The sequence below is a fragment of the Macaca mulatta genome, chromosome 15 (genome assembly GCF_049350105.2).
Source record: "Macaca mulatta isolate MMU2019108-1 chromosome 15, T2T-MMU8v2.0, whole genome shotgun sequence".
NCBI lineage: Eukaryota > Metazoa > Chordata > Mammalia > Primates > Cercopithecidae > Macaca > Macaca mulatta.
In genome coordinates this window covers 114686190-114705388 of record NC_133420.1, presented here as the reverse complement: position 1 = coordinate 114705388, position 19199 = coordinate 114686190, and the positions used below count along the sequence as shown (strand labels likewise).

The window sequence follows — 19199 nt, the reverse complement described above, 5'->3', positions numbered from 1 at the left end:
AAGTCTGGGATGACATGACTGGAGAAATAGATTGGATTTATGTCAGAAATGTCTTTTCTGTGAAACTAAGAAGTTAGAATTTTATCCTATACAACAGAGTAAGCTATAGCCCATGAATCAAACCTGGTCAGTGGTCTGTTATTACAAGGACTGTAAGCTAAGAATGGCATTCATATTTTCAAAATAGTATTTTAAAAAGAGAAAAGAGCCTGGCACAGTGGCTCATACCTGTAATCCCAGCAGCTTGGGAGGCTGAAGCAGACAGATCACTTGAGACCAGGAGTTCAAGACCAACCTGGCCAACACAGCAAAACCTCATCTCCACTAAAAATACAAAAATTAACCAGGCATGGTGGCACATGCCTATAATCTCAGCTACTTGGTAGGCTGAGACATGACAATTGCTTGAACCCAGGAGGTGGGGTTGCAGTGAGCCAAGATCGTGCCTCTGGACTCCAGCCTGAGTGACAGAGCAAGACTGTGTTTCAAAATTAAATAATTTTAAAAATTAGAAAAGAGAGAATATGGCTGGGTGCTGTGGCTCATGCCTGTAATCCCAGCACTTTTGGGAGACTGAGGCAGGCGGATCACTTGAGGTCAGGAGTTCGAGACCAGCCTGGCCAGCGTGGTGAAACCCTGTCTGTACTAAAAATAAAAAAAAATAATCGAGTGTTGTGGGCGCCTGTAGTCCCAGCTACTTGGAAGGCTGAGGCAGGAGAATCATTTGAACCCAGGAGGTGGAGATTGCAGTGAGCCATGATCACACCGCTGCGCTCTAGCCTGAATAACAGAGCAAGACTCCAACAACAACAACAAAAAATATGTGACAGAGACTGTATAAAACCCATAAAGTCTAAGATGTTTGTTGTTGGACCCTTTACAGAAAAAGTTGCCAGCCTCTGCTACATGCCAGTGTTACCCAAAATATATTATCTGAAGGAGAAAAAAATGCTTTCTCTCCTCATACCCTGGTCCTGGTTATATGGGACCAGGAAGAGGTGAGACGTACTCCAAGATCCTCACTGCCACATCTTAAATTCCATCATACAGAGAAAGTGTGTTACCTCTCAGACCTCTATGTCTGCATTTATTTTTCTCACCATAACCACTAGTCTCTTACTTCGTCTTAACTGTGAACCTGTTCTTTACCCTATATTGACCTCCAATCCATCATTTCTCCCAGCTTGAAACTTGTAGTAATTTCAGTAATGTCCCCATGAACACTTTACCCTTACTTCCTTAATTTTTCTGTGATTCTTTTCTTGCCAGTATGTAGCATTGGCTCTCACAATATTGTCTACCTTGCCTATTTTAATTCTCCGGCCACCAGGTGTTTAAAAAGTATTTTTTAAAACACTGCTAATGTTATCTGAAAATCAGTGCTATGTAACTTTTGCCATAGTCTCATTTCTTCTTAATGGTCCTTTGATTGATCTCTTTCTAACTTTGACAAATTCCTACAATAGCCATTCCAAATTCGGAATCTGGTTCCCATCTGTTTTCCATCTTTTCCTCTCTTCAATGGATGTTACCTCTTTGTTTACCGCAAAGACTGGTAAATTCAGTCATATAGCAAATTAACACCATCTATTAATGTTTGTGTTATATGGTATACAGGAGAAGCTTTAAGAACTTTTTACTCTAAAGCAGCAATAAGATTTGTTTATAAATAACACTATTTCTTATGGAAAATCTATTCTCAACTTAGTAGTGGGAAATCCTTGCCTACCCTGATGTACTCATGAGGTTCTTTCTGGCACTGAATTAAATTTAATGTTTTCTTATCTTTCCTTGACTTCCAAATTTTATGTGCAATCCAAACATGTTAGTCCATTCTCATGCTGCTATGAAGAAATAGCCAAGACTGGGTAATTTATAAAGGAAAGAGGTTTAATTGACTCACAGTTCACTTGGCTGGGGAGGCCTGAGGAAACTTACAATCATGGTGGAAAGCACCTCTTCACAGGGTGGTAGGAGAGAGAATGAGTGCCAAGTGAAGGGGGAAGCCCCTTATAGACCATTAGATCTCATGAGTATTCACTCACTATCACAAGAACAGTATGGGGGAAACCATCCCCGTAATTCAGTTATCTCCCACCTGGTCCCGCCTTTGACACATGGGCCCAGCCAACCATATCATTCTGCCCCAGGCCCCTCCCAAGTCTCATGTCCTCACATTTCAAAACACAATCATGCCTTCCCAAAAGTCTTCCAAAGTCTTAACTCATTCCAGGATTAACCCAAAAGTCCAACTCTAAAGTTTCATCTGAGACAAGGCAAGTCCCTTCTGCCTCTGAGCCTGTAAAGTCAAAAGTAAGTTAGTTATTTCCTAGATATAGTGGGAGTACGGGCATTGGGTAAATACGCCCATTCCAAATTGGAGAAACTGGCCAAAATGGGCTACAGGCCCCATGCAAGTCTGGAATCCAATAGGGCAGTCATTAAATCTTAAAGTTCTAAAATGATCTCCTTTGACTCCACATCTCACATCCAGGTCTTGCTGATGCAAGAGATAGGCTCCCACGGCGTTGGGTAGCTCTGTCCCTATGGCTTTGCAGGGTACAACCCCCACTAACTGACTGCTTTCACGGATGGCATTGAGTGCCTGCGGTTTTTCCAGTGCAAACCGTCGACGGATCTACCATTCTGGGGTCTGGAGGACAGTGGCCCTCTTCTCATAGCTCTGCTAGGCAGTGCCCCAGTAGGGGCTCTGTGTGGGGGCTCTGACCCCACATTTCCCTTCCACACTGCCCTAGCAGAGGTTCTCCATGAGGGCTCTGCCCCTGTAGCACACCTCTACCTGGACATCCAGGAGTTTCCATACATCCTTTGAAATCTAGGCAGCGGTTCCCAAACCTCAGTTCTTCTGTGCACCCACAGGACCAACATCATGTAGAAGCTGCCAAGATTTAGGGCTTGCACCTTCTGAAGCAAAAGCCTGAGCTGTACCTTGTCCCCATTTAGCCACGGCTGGAGCAGCTGGGACACACGGCACCAAGTCTGTAGGCTGCACACAGCATAGGGGCCCTGGACCCAGCCCAGAAAACCAATTTTCCCTCCTAGGCTTCCAGGCCTGTGATGGGAGGGGCTTCTGTGAAGGTCTCTGACATGCCCTGGAGAAATTTTCCCCATTGTCTTGGTGATGAGCATTTGGCTCCTCCTTACTTGTGCAGTGGATTTGAATTTCTACCCAGAAAATAGATTTTTCTTTTCTACTGCATTGTCAGGCTGCAAATTTTCTGAACTTTTATGCTCTGACACCTCTTGAATGCTCTGCTGCTTAGAAATTTCTTTCACCAGGTACCCTAAATCACCTCTCTGAAGCTCAAAGTTACACGGATCTCTAGGGCAGCAGCAAAAAGCCACCAGTTTCTTTGCTAAAGCGTAGCAAGAATGACCTTTACTCCAGTTCCCAACAAGTTCCTCATCTCCATCTGAGATCACCTCAGCCTGGACTTCATTGTTATTCAAGAAGTCTCTAGGAAGTTCCAGATTTTCCCACATTTTCCTGTCTTCTAAACCCTCCAAAATGTTCCAGCCTCTGCCTGTTACCCAGTTCCAAAGTCACATCCACATTTTCAGGTATCTTTATAGCAGCCCCTGACTCTCTGTGGTACCAATTTACTGTATTAGTCCGTTCACATACTGCTGTGAAGAAATACCCGAGATTGGGTAATTTATAAAGAAAAGAGGTTTGACTCAAAGTTCTGTGTGGCTAGGGAGGCCTCAGGAGGCTTACAATCATGGTGTGAGGCACCTCTTCACAGGATGGCAGAAGAGAGAATGAGTGCTGAGCAAAGAGGGGAAGCCCCTTATAAAACCATCAGATCTCATGAGAACTCACTCACTAACCGAAGAACAGTATGGGGGAAACCGCCCTCTCCACCTGATTCCACCTTGACACTTGGGGATTATTATAATTCAAGATGAGATTTGGGTGGGGGCAGAGCCAAACCATATCACCAAGCAACCATGTTAATTAACATTTACGGTTAGTGTATTCACTTCTTCCTTTTTCATTGATTATGGTTTTCCTTTTTCATTATGATTTTCCCCTTTGTAGTATCTTCTTAAATTTTAAAGCCACCTGAGATCATTTTTGGATAGAAGGAATGATATTTGTATATTTCAGCACATAATTAGGTTCCTCAAGGCCTTTATAGAAAGAAGTTGGGTATATAACTTGATATTAACGCGTTTAAATACTTAAGTAGCAGTATGATATAAAACCAAAGTGATAGTGTGACATAGTGGAAAGAGAACAAACTTTGAAATCAAACAGTTTTATCAATTGTATTACATTGGGATGAAATTACCTGCCATTCTTACACTATTAGGGAAGTTATAGATTATGATTTAAAATGTTTAGCAGAACATGTTTTCCACCAGTATGTACTTAATAGATAATTATTTTTGTACAGGCAAAAAATGGTAAGCCCCAGAAAAGATACACTGTTAAAATGCTATAGTAATTCACAGGAAAGGGGATCAGAGATGGCTTTGTGAGGAGAAAATAGCATTTGAATTAGGAACTTAGAGTAGGATTTGGGTTTTCTTTGCGTTTTGTTTTTTTTTTTTAATTATTTTTTGTGGCTACATAGTAGGTATATATATTTATGGGTTCCAGGAGATATTTTGATACAGGCATGCAATGCTTACATAAGCACATCTTGTAAGCATTTATCCTTTGTGTTACAAACAATCCAATTATGCTATTTTAGTTATTTTTAAATGTACAATTAAATTATTGACTATAGTCACCCTGTTGTGCTATCACATATTAGGTCTTATTCATTCTTTCTAATTTTTTGGTACAGATTAACTATCCTCACCTCCTGCCCACCCCCTCGCTGCCTTTCCCAGCCTCTAGTAACCATCCTTCTACTTTGTAATTCCATTGGTTCAGTTGTTCTGAATTTTAGATCTCACAAGTAAGTGAAAACATGTGATGTTTGCCTTTCTGTGCCTGGCTTATTTCACTTAGCGTATGACCTCCAGTTCCACCCATGTTGTTGCAGATAACAATTTTTTTATGGATAAAGAGTACTCCATCATGTATAAATACCACATTTTCTTTATTCATTCATGTGTTGATGTACACTTAGGTTGCTTCCAAATCTTGGCTATTATAAACAGTGCTGTGATAAACATGGGAGTGCAGATACCTCTTCAGTATACTGATTTCCTTTGAGTATATACCCAGCAGGATTGTGGGATCATGTGGCAACTCCAGCTTTATTTGGTTTTTGGAAGAGATAGGTGTCTAGTTTCATTCTTCTGCATATGGATATCCAATTTTCCTAGTGCCGTTTATTGAATAGACATTTTCCCCCAGTGTATGTTCTTGACACCTTTGCCAAAAATGAGTTCACTGTAGGTGTGTGGATTTGTTTCTGGGTTCTCTGTTCTGTTCCAGTGGTCTATGTGTGTGTGTGTGTGTTTATGCCAGTACCTTGGTATTTGGTTACTATAACTCTGTAGTGTAATTTGAAGTCAGGTAACATGATTCTTTCAGTTTTCTTCTTTTTGCTTAGGGTATCTTTGGCTATTCTATGTCTTTTGTGGTTTCATGTATATTTTAGGGTTGTTTTTTCTATTTCTGTGAAGAATGTCATTGGTATTTTGATAGGGATTACATTGAATCTGTAGATTGCTTTGGGTGGTATGGACATTTTAACAATATTGATTCTTCTAACCCATGAACATGGAATATCTTTCCATTTTGTCATCTCTTCTTCAGTTTCGTTCATCGGTGTTTTATAGATTTCATTATAGAGATCTTGTTTGGTTAATTCCTAGGTATTTACTTTTATTTATGGCTATTGTAAATGGGATTACATTTTTTGATTTTTTTCGGATTGTTCTCTGTGGCCTGTAGAAATGCTGCTGATTTTTCAAGGTTGATTTTGTATCCTGCCACTTTACTAAGTTGATCAGTTCTAATAGTTTTTTTGTGGAGCCTTTAGATTTTTCCAAATATAAAGTGATATCATCTGCAAACAAGGATAATTTGACTTCTTCCTTTCTATTTCAGATGCCCTTTATTTCTTTCTCTTGTCTGATTGCTCTAGCTAGGACTTCCTGTACTACAATGAATAACAGGGTGAAAGTGGGCATCCTTGTCTTGTTCTAGATCTTAGAGGAAAGGCTTTCAGTTTTTCCCCATCCAGTATATTACTTGCTGTGAGTTTATTGTGTATGGCTTTTTTTATGTTGAGGTATGTTCCTTCTATACCCAGTTTTTTGACGGTTTTTATCATGAAGGGATGTTGAATTTTATCAAATGCTTTTTCAGCATCAATTGAAATGATCATGTGGTTTTTGCCCTTCATTCTGTTTCAATCTGTTGTTGAATTCAGTATTTTTTTCAGGGTTTTTTGCATCGATATTCATCAGATATTGACCTCTAGTTTTCTTTTTTTGATGTTTCTTTGTCTGGTTTTGGTATCAGGGCCTCATAGAAGGAGTTTGGAAGTATTCCCTCCTCGTCTTTTCTCAAAATAGTTTGAGTAGGATTGGTATTAATTCCTTAAGTGTTTGGTAGAACTCAGCAGTAAAGCCATTGGATCCTGGGCTTTTCTTTATTGGAAGACTTTTTATTATGGCTTCAATCTTATTATTGGTCTGTTCAGATTTTGGGTTTCTTCATGGTTCAATCTTTTTAGGTTGTATGTGTCTAGGAATTTGTCCATTTCCTCTAGATTTTTCAATTTATTGGCATATAGTTGCTCATAGTAGCCACTAATGATCCTTTGAATTTCTGTAGTGTTAGTTGTAATGTCCCTTTTTTTAATCTGTGTTTTATTTGGAACTTCTCTTTTTCTTGATGTGGTTAAAGGTTTGTCAATTTTAATTTTTCTTTTGTTTTTTGTTTTAATTTTTAAATTTTTTTCAATTTTGTTTAATTTTTCAAAAAATCAACTTTTGTATTCTTCATTTCAGTTTCATTTATTTCTTTTATATTGATTTCATTTTAGTTTCATTTATTTCTGCTCTGATGTTTATTATTTCTTTTCTTCAAATTTTGTGTTTGGTTTGCTCTTGCTTTTCTAGTTCTTTAACATTAATTGTTAGGTTATTTGAAGTTTTTCTTCTTTTTTGATGTAGGCACTTATAGCTATAAATTTTCCTCTTAGTATTGCCTTTATTGTGTCCCATAGCTTTTGGTGTGTTTTTTCCATTATCATTTGTTTCAAGAAATGTTTCAGTTTCCTTCCTAATTTCTTTGTTGAGCCACTGATCATTCAGGAGGATATTGTTTAATTTCCATGTATTTGTATAGTTTCTAAAATTCCTTTTGTCCTTGATTTGTAGTTTTATTACATTGCGGTCAGAAAAGATGCTTGATATTATTTCAATTTTTTAAATGTTTTAGGACTTGTTTTGTGACCTAACATAGGGTCTATCCTTCAGAATTATCTGTGTGTTGAAGAAAAGAATGTGTGTTCTGCAGCTGTTGGATGAAAAGTTCTGTCAATATCTGTTGGTCCTTTTGGTTTATAGTGCAGATTAAGTCCAGTGTTTCTTTGCTGATTTTGTTTCTAGAAGATCTGTCCAGTGCTGAAAGTGGAGTGTTGAAATCACCAGCTATTATTGTATTGGGGCCCATCTCTCTCTTTAGCTCTAATAATATTTGCTTTATTTATCTGAGTGCTCCAGTGTTGGGTGTATATGTATTTAAAATTGTTACGTCCTCTTGCTGAACTGACCCCTTTATCTTTATATAGTGACCTTCTTTGTTTCTTATTATAGTTCTTGTCTTGAAATCTATTTTGTCTGATGTTAATATAGCTACTTCTGCTCTTTTTTGGTTTCCCTTGGCACGGAATATCTTTTTTCTTCCCTTTATTTTCTGTCTATGTATGTCTTCATAGGTGAAATGTGTTTCTTATAGGCAACAGATCATTGGGTCTTATTTCTTAATCCATTCAGCCATTCTATAAAGACAATAGAATTTGAACATGCAGAGATGAAGAAGAAACTGGGATGCCTTGAGTAAAAGTATGGAGGTAATGAAGTATAAACCAGTTTCATTAAAATAGAAGGTTTATAGAGGAATGTAATATAAATTTGGTAAGTTAAGTTGGAAAAGATTGTAGCGAATTTAAAGGCTGATTTATAATTTAGTCAGCAGACATTAAAGAATTTTTGAAGGTTTTTGAGCAGAAAGCAAAGTTTATTACAGTAATATTAATTTCACTGCAGTGCCTAGGAAAAAACCGAAGGAAGGTAAAGACTACTAATTATTAGTAAGGATATAGAACAGCATTAACATACCACTAGTGGGAATGTAAATTGGTATAACCATTTTGGAAAACAATTTGATATTCACTTTTAAAGTTGAAGATAATGGGCATGACGTTATGGTCTAGAAATTCTATGCCTAGATTAAACCTTGAAGACATGTCCAAAAAAAGTGTTCAAAACTCAGTTGTTTGTAATAGCAAAAGAATAAGAGAAGTGAGTAAGTTGTAGTTATACATAGCAACATGGATGCATATCAAGAGCATAGCATTTAATGAAAAACACAGGTCACCAAATAATAATTTGATGACATTCATATAAATTTTTTTAAATAGCCCTGTCTCTACAAAAAAAAAAATTATCCAGGTGTGTTGGCATGCACCTGTAGTCTCAGCTACTCAGAAGACTGACGTGGGAGGATTGATTGAACCTGTTAAGTCAAGGCTGCAGGGAGCTGTGATCATGCCACTGTCTTTCAACCTGGTCATTGAAGCAAGACCCTGTCTCAAATAAATAAAAATTAAAAATAGAAATGTAATACATTATTCAGGGCTTCATATACGTGTAGTAAAAGACTTTAACAAAGGAAAAGAATGACATAATCTGTAATCATGGATATCCTCAGGAGAGGAGGGAAAAGGGGTATAATTGGAGAGAGGCATATGGTATTGGTAAGGTATTGGTAATGTTCAAATTCTTAATCTGCTTTTTGGTTTATTTTTCTTTTTACCTAATGTGTCATACATAAAATTCTTTTGCATATGTGAAGTTTTTCCTAAGTGAAAAAATTAGAATTTTTCATAGCATTTCATTAAGTGTAAAGGAGAGAAAAGAGGATTCATGCCATTTAAAGAATTATCCACTTCTCTTTCTGTGTATACCTCTTTCCTCTACCCATTGTGCTTCTTTCTCAGAGAAAGAAAACTCTTCCACTTTCCAAGGTTAAAATCCTTTTTAACTGTGTATACATTGATATACTAGGCATTTTTAAAGGTGAAAAGTAAATCAACCCTAAGTCTGTCATTCTTAACATGACATTTAGTTTCTTTTTTTTTTTTTTTTTTGGAGACGGAGTCTCACTCTGTCACCTGGCGGGAGTTCTGTAGCACTATTTTGGCTCAGTACAACCTTCACCTCCTGGGTTCAAGCAATGCTTCTGCCTCACCCTCCCAAGTAGCTGGGATTACTGGCGTGCACCACCACACCCAGCTAATTTTTGTATTTTTTTTTTTTTTAACTAGAGACAGGGTTTTGCTATGTTGGCCAGGCTGGTCTCGAACTCCTGACCTCAAGTGATCTGCCCACCTCAGCCTCACAAATTACTGAGATTATAGGCATGAGCCACCATGCCCAGCCTAGTTTCATTTGTTAATAGTGTTTTTCTAGGAAAATGCCTAGATGCATAGGTATTTTAAAATAATTATAACAATAATGAATCTAGTTTTCTAACCCCTTTTGTAAACCAGGTGTTATATCCTGCCAAATCAACATGCTGTAAGTTGCTTAGTACTTGCCCTATTATTGAACATTGTTTAGAATTGATGGCTTGATATTCACTGATCATACATTTAATTTTTTGGTGAATTGTTTCCTTGGAGTAGATTGTTTTAGATAGTAATTGAATCAAAGGATATAAGCCTCTGTGTTGCTCTTGGTGCATTCAACATACTGTCTTCTAGCAGCAGGATGTGAGCTTACTAATTTCTCCACAACGGCACCAGCACTAGGTAGATCAGTCATCCCTGATCCCATCCCCTCTTGTGGCCTTCGGGGCTCTGTTTTATTAATTATCTTTGTGGCATATTCCATCCTGTTGTTTGATGCATACCTTACTCTCACTGTGTTCAAACCCGGGCTCATCATCTTCCTCTCCACACCGAGCATTTGGCTTGACTTCTGTCATTTCAGTTTTTGGTTTCCTCATTTTACCTAGGTATCCAGATTCTACAGTGTGTGTTTGTTGTTGTTGTTGTTGTTGTTGTTGTTTTCACTTTTCTGTTTTTCAAGATTTTTAGAGTTTTAAATCTTTGAAATGTTTTTCAGATCTGTCTTTGTTTCCATTCTTACCAACATTCTCTAATTTAGCCTCTCATTATCTCTTACTGGCATTATTTCAGTAATCTAACCAATCTTCATGCTTCTTGCCTTTAATGCCAGATAATGTGTTACACCCTGCTAACAAATGCCTTTTTATAAATCATTACTTCCATCATGCCATGCTGTGCCCTTAAACTTCAGTGTCTGTTGAATTAAGTACAGTGTCCTTGACCTGACACCTAAAGTCCTTAGGCTATGCTTTTCTTTTCTTTTTTTTTTTTTTTTTTTTTGAGACGGAGTCTCGCTGTGTCGCCCAGGCTGGAGTGCAGTGGCCGGATCTCAGCTCACTGCAAGCTCTGCCTCCCGGGTTTTTACGCCATTCTCCTGCCTCAGCCTCCCGAGTAGCCAGGACTACAGGCGCCCGCCACCTCGCCCGGCTAGTTTTTTTTTTGTATTTTTTAGTAGAGACGGGGTTTCACCGTGTTAGCCAGGATGGTCTCAAACTCCTGACCTCGTGATCCGCCCGTCTCGGCCTCCCAAAGTGCTGGGATTACAGGCTTGAGCCACTGCGCCCGGCCGCTATGCTTTTCAAACTGAGTTTCCCAACCCATTCAGTAGGTCCTAAAATCAGTTTAGTAGGTTGCTACCAAAAAATGGGAAAGGAGAAAATGTCAGAGTATGTGACACCTATTTATATTTTGTGAAAGTTGTTTCTATGTGTGCATGTGTCTGTGTGTCTATGTAAAACATTCCTATCATAGGGCACTGTCAAATAAGTTTGAAAACCTTCTTATACAGGATATCCTTAATTATCTTTAGCTGTTTGTACTCTTCCAATTTTTCTTCTAGCTGGAGCAGACCACTCCTGTCACAGAATGCTGGGTGCGTCCCAGCTTTATTCAAGGTTCATTTCATTCATTTCACATGCCATCTCCTCCCAGAAGCTCTCTCTCACTGCCTCAGCCGAACCCCAAACCCGAGACACAGAAAACCTGGATATAATTTTCCTTTTTCTATACCCCATAGCATTTTGTTTTTCTTATGGCACATTTCACATCACACATTTTCCCTGTCATTTTTAATAGATTACAGATCCCTTGTAGGCATAGGCTTTATCTTGTACATCTTTTCATCCTCATTTTAGTATAATATTTTTTACTTAGAAGATACTTTTTAAAAGGTTTTTATTGAAATGTAGGACTTCATTAAAAATGAGTATACATTAAAACAATACGACTTTGCTTTAAAAAGTAGTATCTCTTGTAGAAATTTTGGGAACTACCGACAAGTAAAATGAAGAAATGATAATGGCAAAAATAAATATTTGAGGGTTTGCTATGTATATGCCAGGCACTGTGTTAAGTACTTAAAATGTATGATCTCATTTGATTATTAACAACTAACTATGAAGTTGGTAGATATCATTATCATCCCCAATTTTCAGTTGTAGTGGGAGAAAAATGACCCTAATCTCATTCACCTAGAGAAAACAGCTAGGGTACTGATATTTTGGTGTGGTCTTACTTTTCTATGGATATATACTTTTTCCCTCATCAATGCAGAAACTGTTAGATGGACCACTTTTTCAGTTAAACGCAAATGGTGAGCATTTCAGGACATTGATTTTTTTTTTTTTAATTTTTTTTTTTTGAGATGGAGTCTCACTCTGTCACCCAGGGTGGAGTGCAGTGGCGAAATCTCAGCGCACTGCAACTTTTGCCCTTCAGGTTCAAGCCATCCCTGTGCCTCAGCCTCTCGAGTAGCTGGGATTACAGGCATGTGCCACCACTCCCAGCTAGTTTCTGTATTTTTAGTAGAGGGTCACCATGTTGGCCACGCTGGTCTCGAACTCCCGACCTCAGGTGATCTGCTCACCTCTGCCTCCCAAAGTGCTGAGATTACAGGCGTGAGCCACTGTGCCTGGGACATTAATTCTTATACATGGAATAATTCAGTTTATAGATAAATTGCCTCCAATTACTTATACTAAGAAAAAAAATTTTTTTAATGTACCAGTTTGGCCTGGTGCGGTGGGTCACGCCTGTAATCCCAGCACTTTGGGAGGCCGAGGCAGGTGGATCGCCTGAGATCAGGAGTTCAAGACCAGCCTGGCCAACATGGTGAAACCCTGTCTCTACTAAAAATACAAAAATTAGCCAGGAGTGGTGGCAGGCACCTGTAATCCCAGCTACTTGGGAGACTGAGGCAGGAGAATTGCTTGAACCTGGGAGGCGAGGTTGCAGTGAGCTGAGATCACACCACTGTACTCTACCCTGGGAGATAAGATCGAGAACTTTGTCTCAAGAAGAAGGAAAAAAAAAAGTACTAGTTTGATAAAACCTGGCTTTGCTTACTAGCGAGATTGTACTTTTTTTCATGTTTGTTGGTCATATGTCTATCATATTGGTGGCATTTTCTGTTTTTCCTTTACCTTTTTATTTTGTTACAGTGTTTTATTTTTTTCTGAGATCTTTCATCAAATCACATCTATGAATCTTTTCCATTTTTCCTCTTTTTTTATGTCAGTTTCAGAAGGGCTTCTTATTCAAAGATAATCATATTCATCAAGATTTCTAAAAATACATAATGGTTTATTTTTATTCAAAAGTAAAACAGTATTATTCCATGATTATTTACTCAGTATAAAATAATTTTGATAAAAGGAAATTTTTAAAAATAAAGTAAAATCATAATCCCATGTTCACACAGTTATAATTTAAAGTTTTGGTGTATGTTCTTCCAGAATTTTTTCTTTGCACACACTACAATTTTGGAATCATGCAGATATTATTTTATAGCTCTATATCAGCATTTTTAGTGACTTAGTTTTCAGTTTTTGAATTTACTATATATTTAACCTATATTCTATTATTTGACATTTAAATTGATGTCCAGTTTTGTGTTGTGATAAATCTACAATGAACACTTTTCATAGATACTTCGCTACCTCATTTATCTTTTGGAGATAAATTCCTAAAAGTGAGATTCTGGAACTTAATAGTAGTATATTTCTAATTTTGACCTACTCACCTCATTACTTAAACTAGAAACTTAGATTGTAGTGTCCATCTTCTTCCTCACCTGCCACATTCTTTCAACCTTTCATCAAATGCTACCTCCAAATTATTTCTCAAATATACTTCTCTGTATTTATACTGCTTTCACCCTAATCCAAAGTATAATCTTATTTGACCTGGGGTTATAGTAGCTATTAAAGGATCTTTCTACCTGTCTTACCTCACTCCATTTCATTTCCACACAGCATGAAAAGGGATCCTTTACAAACATAAGTCTCACACAATCAAATCTAACCTAGCAGTCCTTCACTGCTTTCTGTTTTATTCAGAATAATGTGCAGACTGTTCTTATGGCTTACAAGGTCCTCCAGGATCAGGTCTCTACTGGCTTTTCCAAAGTCATCTTGGACCATCTTCCCCCTCACTATCTTACCATACTGGCTTATTTTTTTCTTCAAATTCTCCAGGCCCTTCCTTCCTGCAAGGCCTTTAAACATACTGTTCTTTCTACCTGGAAAGCTCTCACTTCCCCTTTTTACTTAGCCAATTCCTACCCATCACACAAGGTTCAATTTAAGTGTCACCACTTTAAAGAGCTTTACTAATCTAGAAAAGAAGCACAGAATCTTTTCGGTTCGGTTCACCATGGTGTACCCAGCTCCTAGAAGTTAGATGCTCAGTGAGTATTTGTAGAGTACTACGTTGATGTTGCCACATTACTCCTTAGATAAACAGAACCATTTATATTCTCATCAAAAATATGACTTTGGGGTGATTTTTTTTTACACTAAATTTGTTTATTTTGGTATATGGTGCAAGATGACAGCGATTTAACCTGATTTTTCCCAGTTAGCCATTTGTCCTATAACCTACCATTATTCTGTAATTCAGCATTTTCTCACTTTTTAAAAGTATCATCCTTACAATAAATTCTTATATCTCAAGTCTCTTTCTGGACTTTGTTTTCTGGTACATTGTTCTGTCAACCTAGGTGCCATGATTTTATTTATTTTGCCTTATATAATTGATAGGCAAATCTTTCTTCATCAGATTAACTTTTTGTTTTGCTTCCATCCTGAATTCTCCCAGATGAAGTCTTTACTATCTTTATAAGTTCCAAAGAACAACATCCTATTGGAATTTCTATTCAAATGTTAATTGAACTTACAAAGTAACCTGTAGCCTTCCTATTTACAAACCATACTTTGTGTCATTTTCAAGATTTTATAATTTTCTTAGTGTTGGTCCTAATCACTTCTTAGTGTTATTCTTCTGGTTAGGTTTTCTTGCTGTTGTGAGGAAATTATTTTTCTAGTTATGTCTTCTACCTGTTAATTGCTAATACAGAGAAAAGCTATTTATTTTAGTTTTTATATTTTTTATTTATTTTGTATTTTTAGTCATTTTTTTGAATTTTTGAATTTTTAAGATAGACTAATAACAACAACTTGTCACAGAGCACTTTTTAATATGTTTGTTCCAGGATGGAAATATCCTTTGAAAGCCCTGATATTGTTTGTCAGTATGTTTGGGTTAATTATAAATACTTCCTTGCTTGCATTGTATGTATTAAGATTATATAATTGAGTGAAAATGGAAATGTAGTCAACAGCATAAGATGGCCTCAGAAAATTAAGGTCAGAATTTTTCCTCTTAAACTTTTCACAAAGGATATTATAAACCAGGATTAGCAGAATAATCAAAGTCCTAAAATGTTGTTTCTCTCTTTTCAGGAAGTGGTTCTGAAAGATGGAAGAATTGAAAGACTAAAGTTAGAGCTAGAAAGGAAAGATGCTGAAATCCAGAAGCTGAAAAATGTAATCACTCAGTGGGAGGTTTGTGTCCATTTACTGTTGCTAAAAAAAATAATTCTATACATTTTCACATTTTGTTTTTCTTATATGTAAATATGTTTAATATGCAATTCATGGGAATAGTCATTCTATTTTTTATGTTCTTAAACTCTTTGATTAATGGTTTAAAATCTGAATGATTGATTATTTATTTATTTATTGTTGTTGTTGTTGTTGTTTTTTGAGTCTCATTCTGTTGCCCAGGCTGGAGTGCAATGGCATGATCTCAGCTCAGTACAACCTCTGCCTTGGTTCAAGCGATTCTCCTGCCTCAGGCTCCTGAGTAGCTAGGATTATAGGCATGAGCCGCCATACCTGGCTAATTTTTGTGTTTTTAGTAGAGACAGGGTTTCACCGTGTTGGCCAGTCTATCCACGAACTCCTGGCCTCAAGAGATCCGCCCACTCCAGCTTCCTAAAGTGCTGGGATTACAGGCATGAGCCACCATGCCTGGTCGTATTTTGTTTTTTAAAAATCAACTTTATTGTGGTATAGTTTACACATAGTATAAAATGTATTTTTGTTGTTGTAAAATACATATAACCATTTAAACTGTATAATTCAGTGGGGCATTAAGTATCTTTACACAGCATTGTTAATCATCACCACTGTCTATTTCCAGAACTTTTTCATCATCCCAGGCAGAAACTCTTACCCACAGAGAACTCCCCATTCTCATTTTCCACACCCCGGTAACCTCTAATTTCTATGAATTTGCCCATTCTAGGTACCTCATGTAAGTGGAATCATACAGTGTTTATCCTCTTATGTGTGGCATATTCACTTAGCATAATGTGTGTGTTTGTTTGTTTGTTTTGTGAGACAGTCTTGCTCTGCTGCCCAGGCTGGAGTGCAGTGGCACAATCTTGGCTCACCACAACCTCCGCCTCCCAGGTTCAAGCAATTCTCCTGCCTCAGCCTCCTGAGTAGCTGGGACTACAGACATGCACCACCATGCCTGGCTAATTTTTGCATTTTCAGTAGAGACGGGGTTTCACTATGTTGACCAGGCTGGTCTCAAACTCCTGACCTCGTGATCCGCTCGCCTCGGCCTCTCAAGGTGTTGGGATTACAGGTGTGAGCCACCGTACCTGGCCTAGCATAATGTTTTTAAGGTTCATCCACGTTGTAGCATGTGTCAGAATTTCATCCCTTATTATAGCTGAATAATTTTTCATTGTGTGTATATATTTTGTTTACTGGTGCATAAGTATCTGAGTCCTTGCTTTCAGTTCTTTTGGGTATGTACACACCTAAGAGTGGAATTGCTGGACTATATAATTCCACATTTAACTTTTCGAGGAACTGCCAAACTTTTCCATGGCACCCGCGTCATTTTACCTTCCCACCAGGAGTGAACGAGGGTTCCAGTTTCTCCACATCCTTTCCAGCACTTGTGATGTATACAATGTATTTTTAACTACAAATCTTACCTCTCTCCTTAGGTTTTTTTTAAAAAAACAATTTTTTTAAATCTGTTATTCATATCAAGTATCATTCTTTTTTGACTAATATGAATTCACTCAACAATTATTTATTGAGTGCCTATAATGTGCCAGATACTTTTTGCACCCTGTGTATGTGGTAGTGAAAAAAAATAAATCAAGTTCCAGCCCTGATGGTTCTTAAATTTACCTCCTCCTTCTACTCATGCCTTTAAGAATCATCCCTACTAAAACTTTTTTTGACTGCACCCACTCATTTACCTTAGCTTTTCATTTACATTTCTCTTCGTTTTTGTTGTACTAGGCACAGGGAATACAAAGATGAGTTAACAAGAAGCTTATAGATTAATGGGGGAAGATAAACATGTAAATAGTTGCAGTACAGTGTAGGATATGACAGAGTGCTCCAGAAGAACAGACAGAGGAGTGAATGAGTTGCTGCTATCAAAAATTGGTAAGGATCTCATAGAAAAGATGATTTTTCCAGGTAGAGAGAATTGTGTGTACAAAAGTATGGGAATATGATGGAAAGTACATTGTGGCTGACATTCAGAGAAATGGGAAACTAGAAGTTGAGATTGCAGGTATGAGTTGGGGTCAGAATTCGAAGGCATTTGGATTTTAGAGAGGTTATTAGGCCGAGCACGGTGGCTCACACCTGTAATTCCAGCACTTTGGGAGGCCGGGGCGGGCAGATCACGAGGTCAGGAGATCGAGACCATCCTGGTTAACACGGTGAAACCTCGTCTCTACTAAAAATGCAAAACATTAGCCGGACGTGGTGGCGCGCACCTGTAGTCCCAGCTACTTGGAAGGCTGAGGCAGAAGAATTGCTTGAACCTGGAAGGCGGAGGTTGCAGTGAGCTAAGATAACGCCATGCACTGCAGCCTGCGTGACAGAGCAAGACTCCATCTCAATAAAATAAAATAAAATAAAATAAAATAGCATTAAAGATCTTTAGAAGGGAAGTGACATGATGATTATTAGGTACCTGGCACGTTACAGGCATTGAATAAGTAATTTTTATGTGAGTTAATATTAGTCAAAAAAGAATACTTGAGATGAATAATAGATTTAAAAATCGATTTTTTAAAAAGCCTAAGGGAGGAGTTAAGATTTGTGGTTTAAAATAAAATGTATACATAACAAGTGCTGGCAAGGATGTCAAGAAATTGGAACCTGTTCACTGCTGGTGGGAATGTAAAATGACGCAGCTGCTGTGGGATGGTATTGGGAAGATACTTGGGATGATAATGCATGTTGCTGAGGCTTGGAGTGAAGACAGCCTGCTAAAACAATGGATAAGTATAGAGTGTAAGAGGAGGAGCACATCTTTAACTGGTTTGGGGAATGGGAACTAATAGATTTCATTTTGGACATGTTGCGTTTTAAATGGCTACTTTTTTTAGACACAGCGCAGCAACAATACATGTGTATTTAATTTTATCATCTTTGTATGCTTTCTGTCATGAAATTAAATATACTAGCAAAAATGTTATGTATTTCATATGTGCTCTTTCTTATAAGCTGCATGTTAGTGGTATTTTATACATTTATATTTTTATATATGCAGTTTTTAAGCAGTGCAAACAATTGTCACAGGTAATCATGCTGATTTGCAATTTTTGCTTTGTGAGATATTTTAGACCCTAAACCTTGAGTAAGAGGTACCTCCATGAAGACTGATCTGGACCTTGAACAAAGGCTTGAGCCAGAGATAGTTTGGTGAAATACTAACATAGGTTGAAGCCCTGAGGCTGGGAATTTCGTAGTGAGTGTAGTTTCATATTCACAATGACTATTTCTATATTCATAGCGAATATAGTTGTAGTTGAGTATATGTGTTTTCCCCCGTTATATTTTTATGTTTCCATTTGACTGGCCTCCCTTGTTCATTTCTGAGCTTCTCAGCAGTCCTCCTACCTTTATATTCAGTACAGCGCTTACTTTGTTTTATTGTATTGACTGTAGTATTATTCAGTAAACATTATTTACTTATCAGCGATTTAATGGACAGAGTAATATTTAGTAAAAGCCATCTTTATTGGACTTAAAACACTTTTTAATTTGTTTTTTAACAAAGATTTGAATCTGGTAACTACTATACATATCTATGTATATGTTGAGAGGAAAAAATGATTTTTCTTATATTAATGTTTTCTTTAGGTTTTTGTTTTTCTATATATGTTAAATGCATTGTTTTCTCTAATGTATTAATGTATTAAATCTTTATAAATGATTCAGGCCTGGGCGCAGTGGCCTCATGCCTGTAATCCCAGCACTTTGGGAGACCAAGGTGGGTGGATCACTTGAGGCCAGGAGTTCAAGACCAGCCTGGCCTACATGGTGAAACCCCATCTCTACTAAAAATACAAAAATCAGCCAGACATGGTGGTGCATACCTGTAGTACCAGCTGCTAGGGAGGCTGAGGCAGGAAAATCACTTGAACCCAGGAGGCAAAGGTTGCAGTGAGCCGAGATAGCGCTATTGCACTCCATCGTGGGCGGCAAAGCAAGACTCCATCTCAAAAAAAAAAAAAAAAAAGTAAATAAGTGATACAGAGAGTGTTATAAGATGTGTTGAATAAGGGTAGCATGGGGT

General features: G+C 37.6%; 1 protein-coding gene across 3 annotated transcripts in view; it reads left to right on the top strand.

The window, feature by feature from the left end:
• The window catches only part of GKAP1 (G kinase anchoring protein 1), an 82207-nt gene that overhangs the window by 53301 nt on the left and 9707 nt on the right, over positions 1-19199 (top strand). For all 3 annotated transcript variants that reach the window (XM_015117972.3, XM_015117971.3, NM_001266459.1), the window contains one exon: positions 15032-15133. In XM_015117972.3, coding sequence (XP_014973458.1) covers positions 15032-15133 — 102 coding nt within the window. The remainder of the gene's footprint in view (positions 1-15031; positions 15134-19199) is intronic.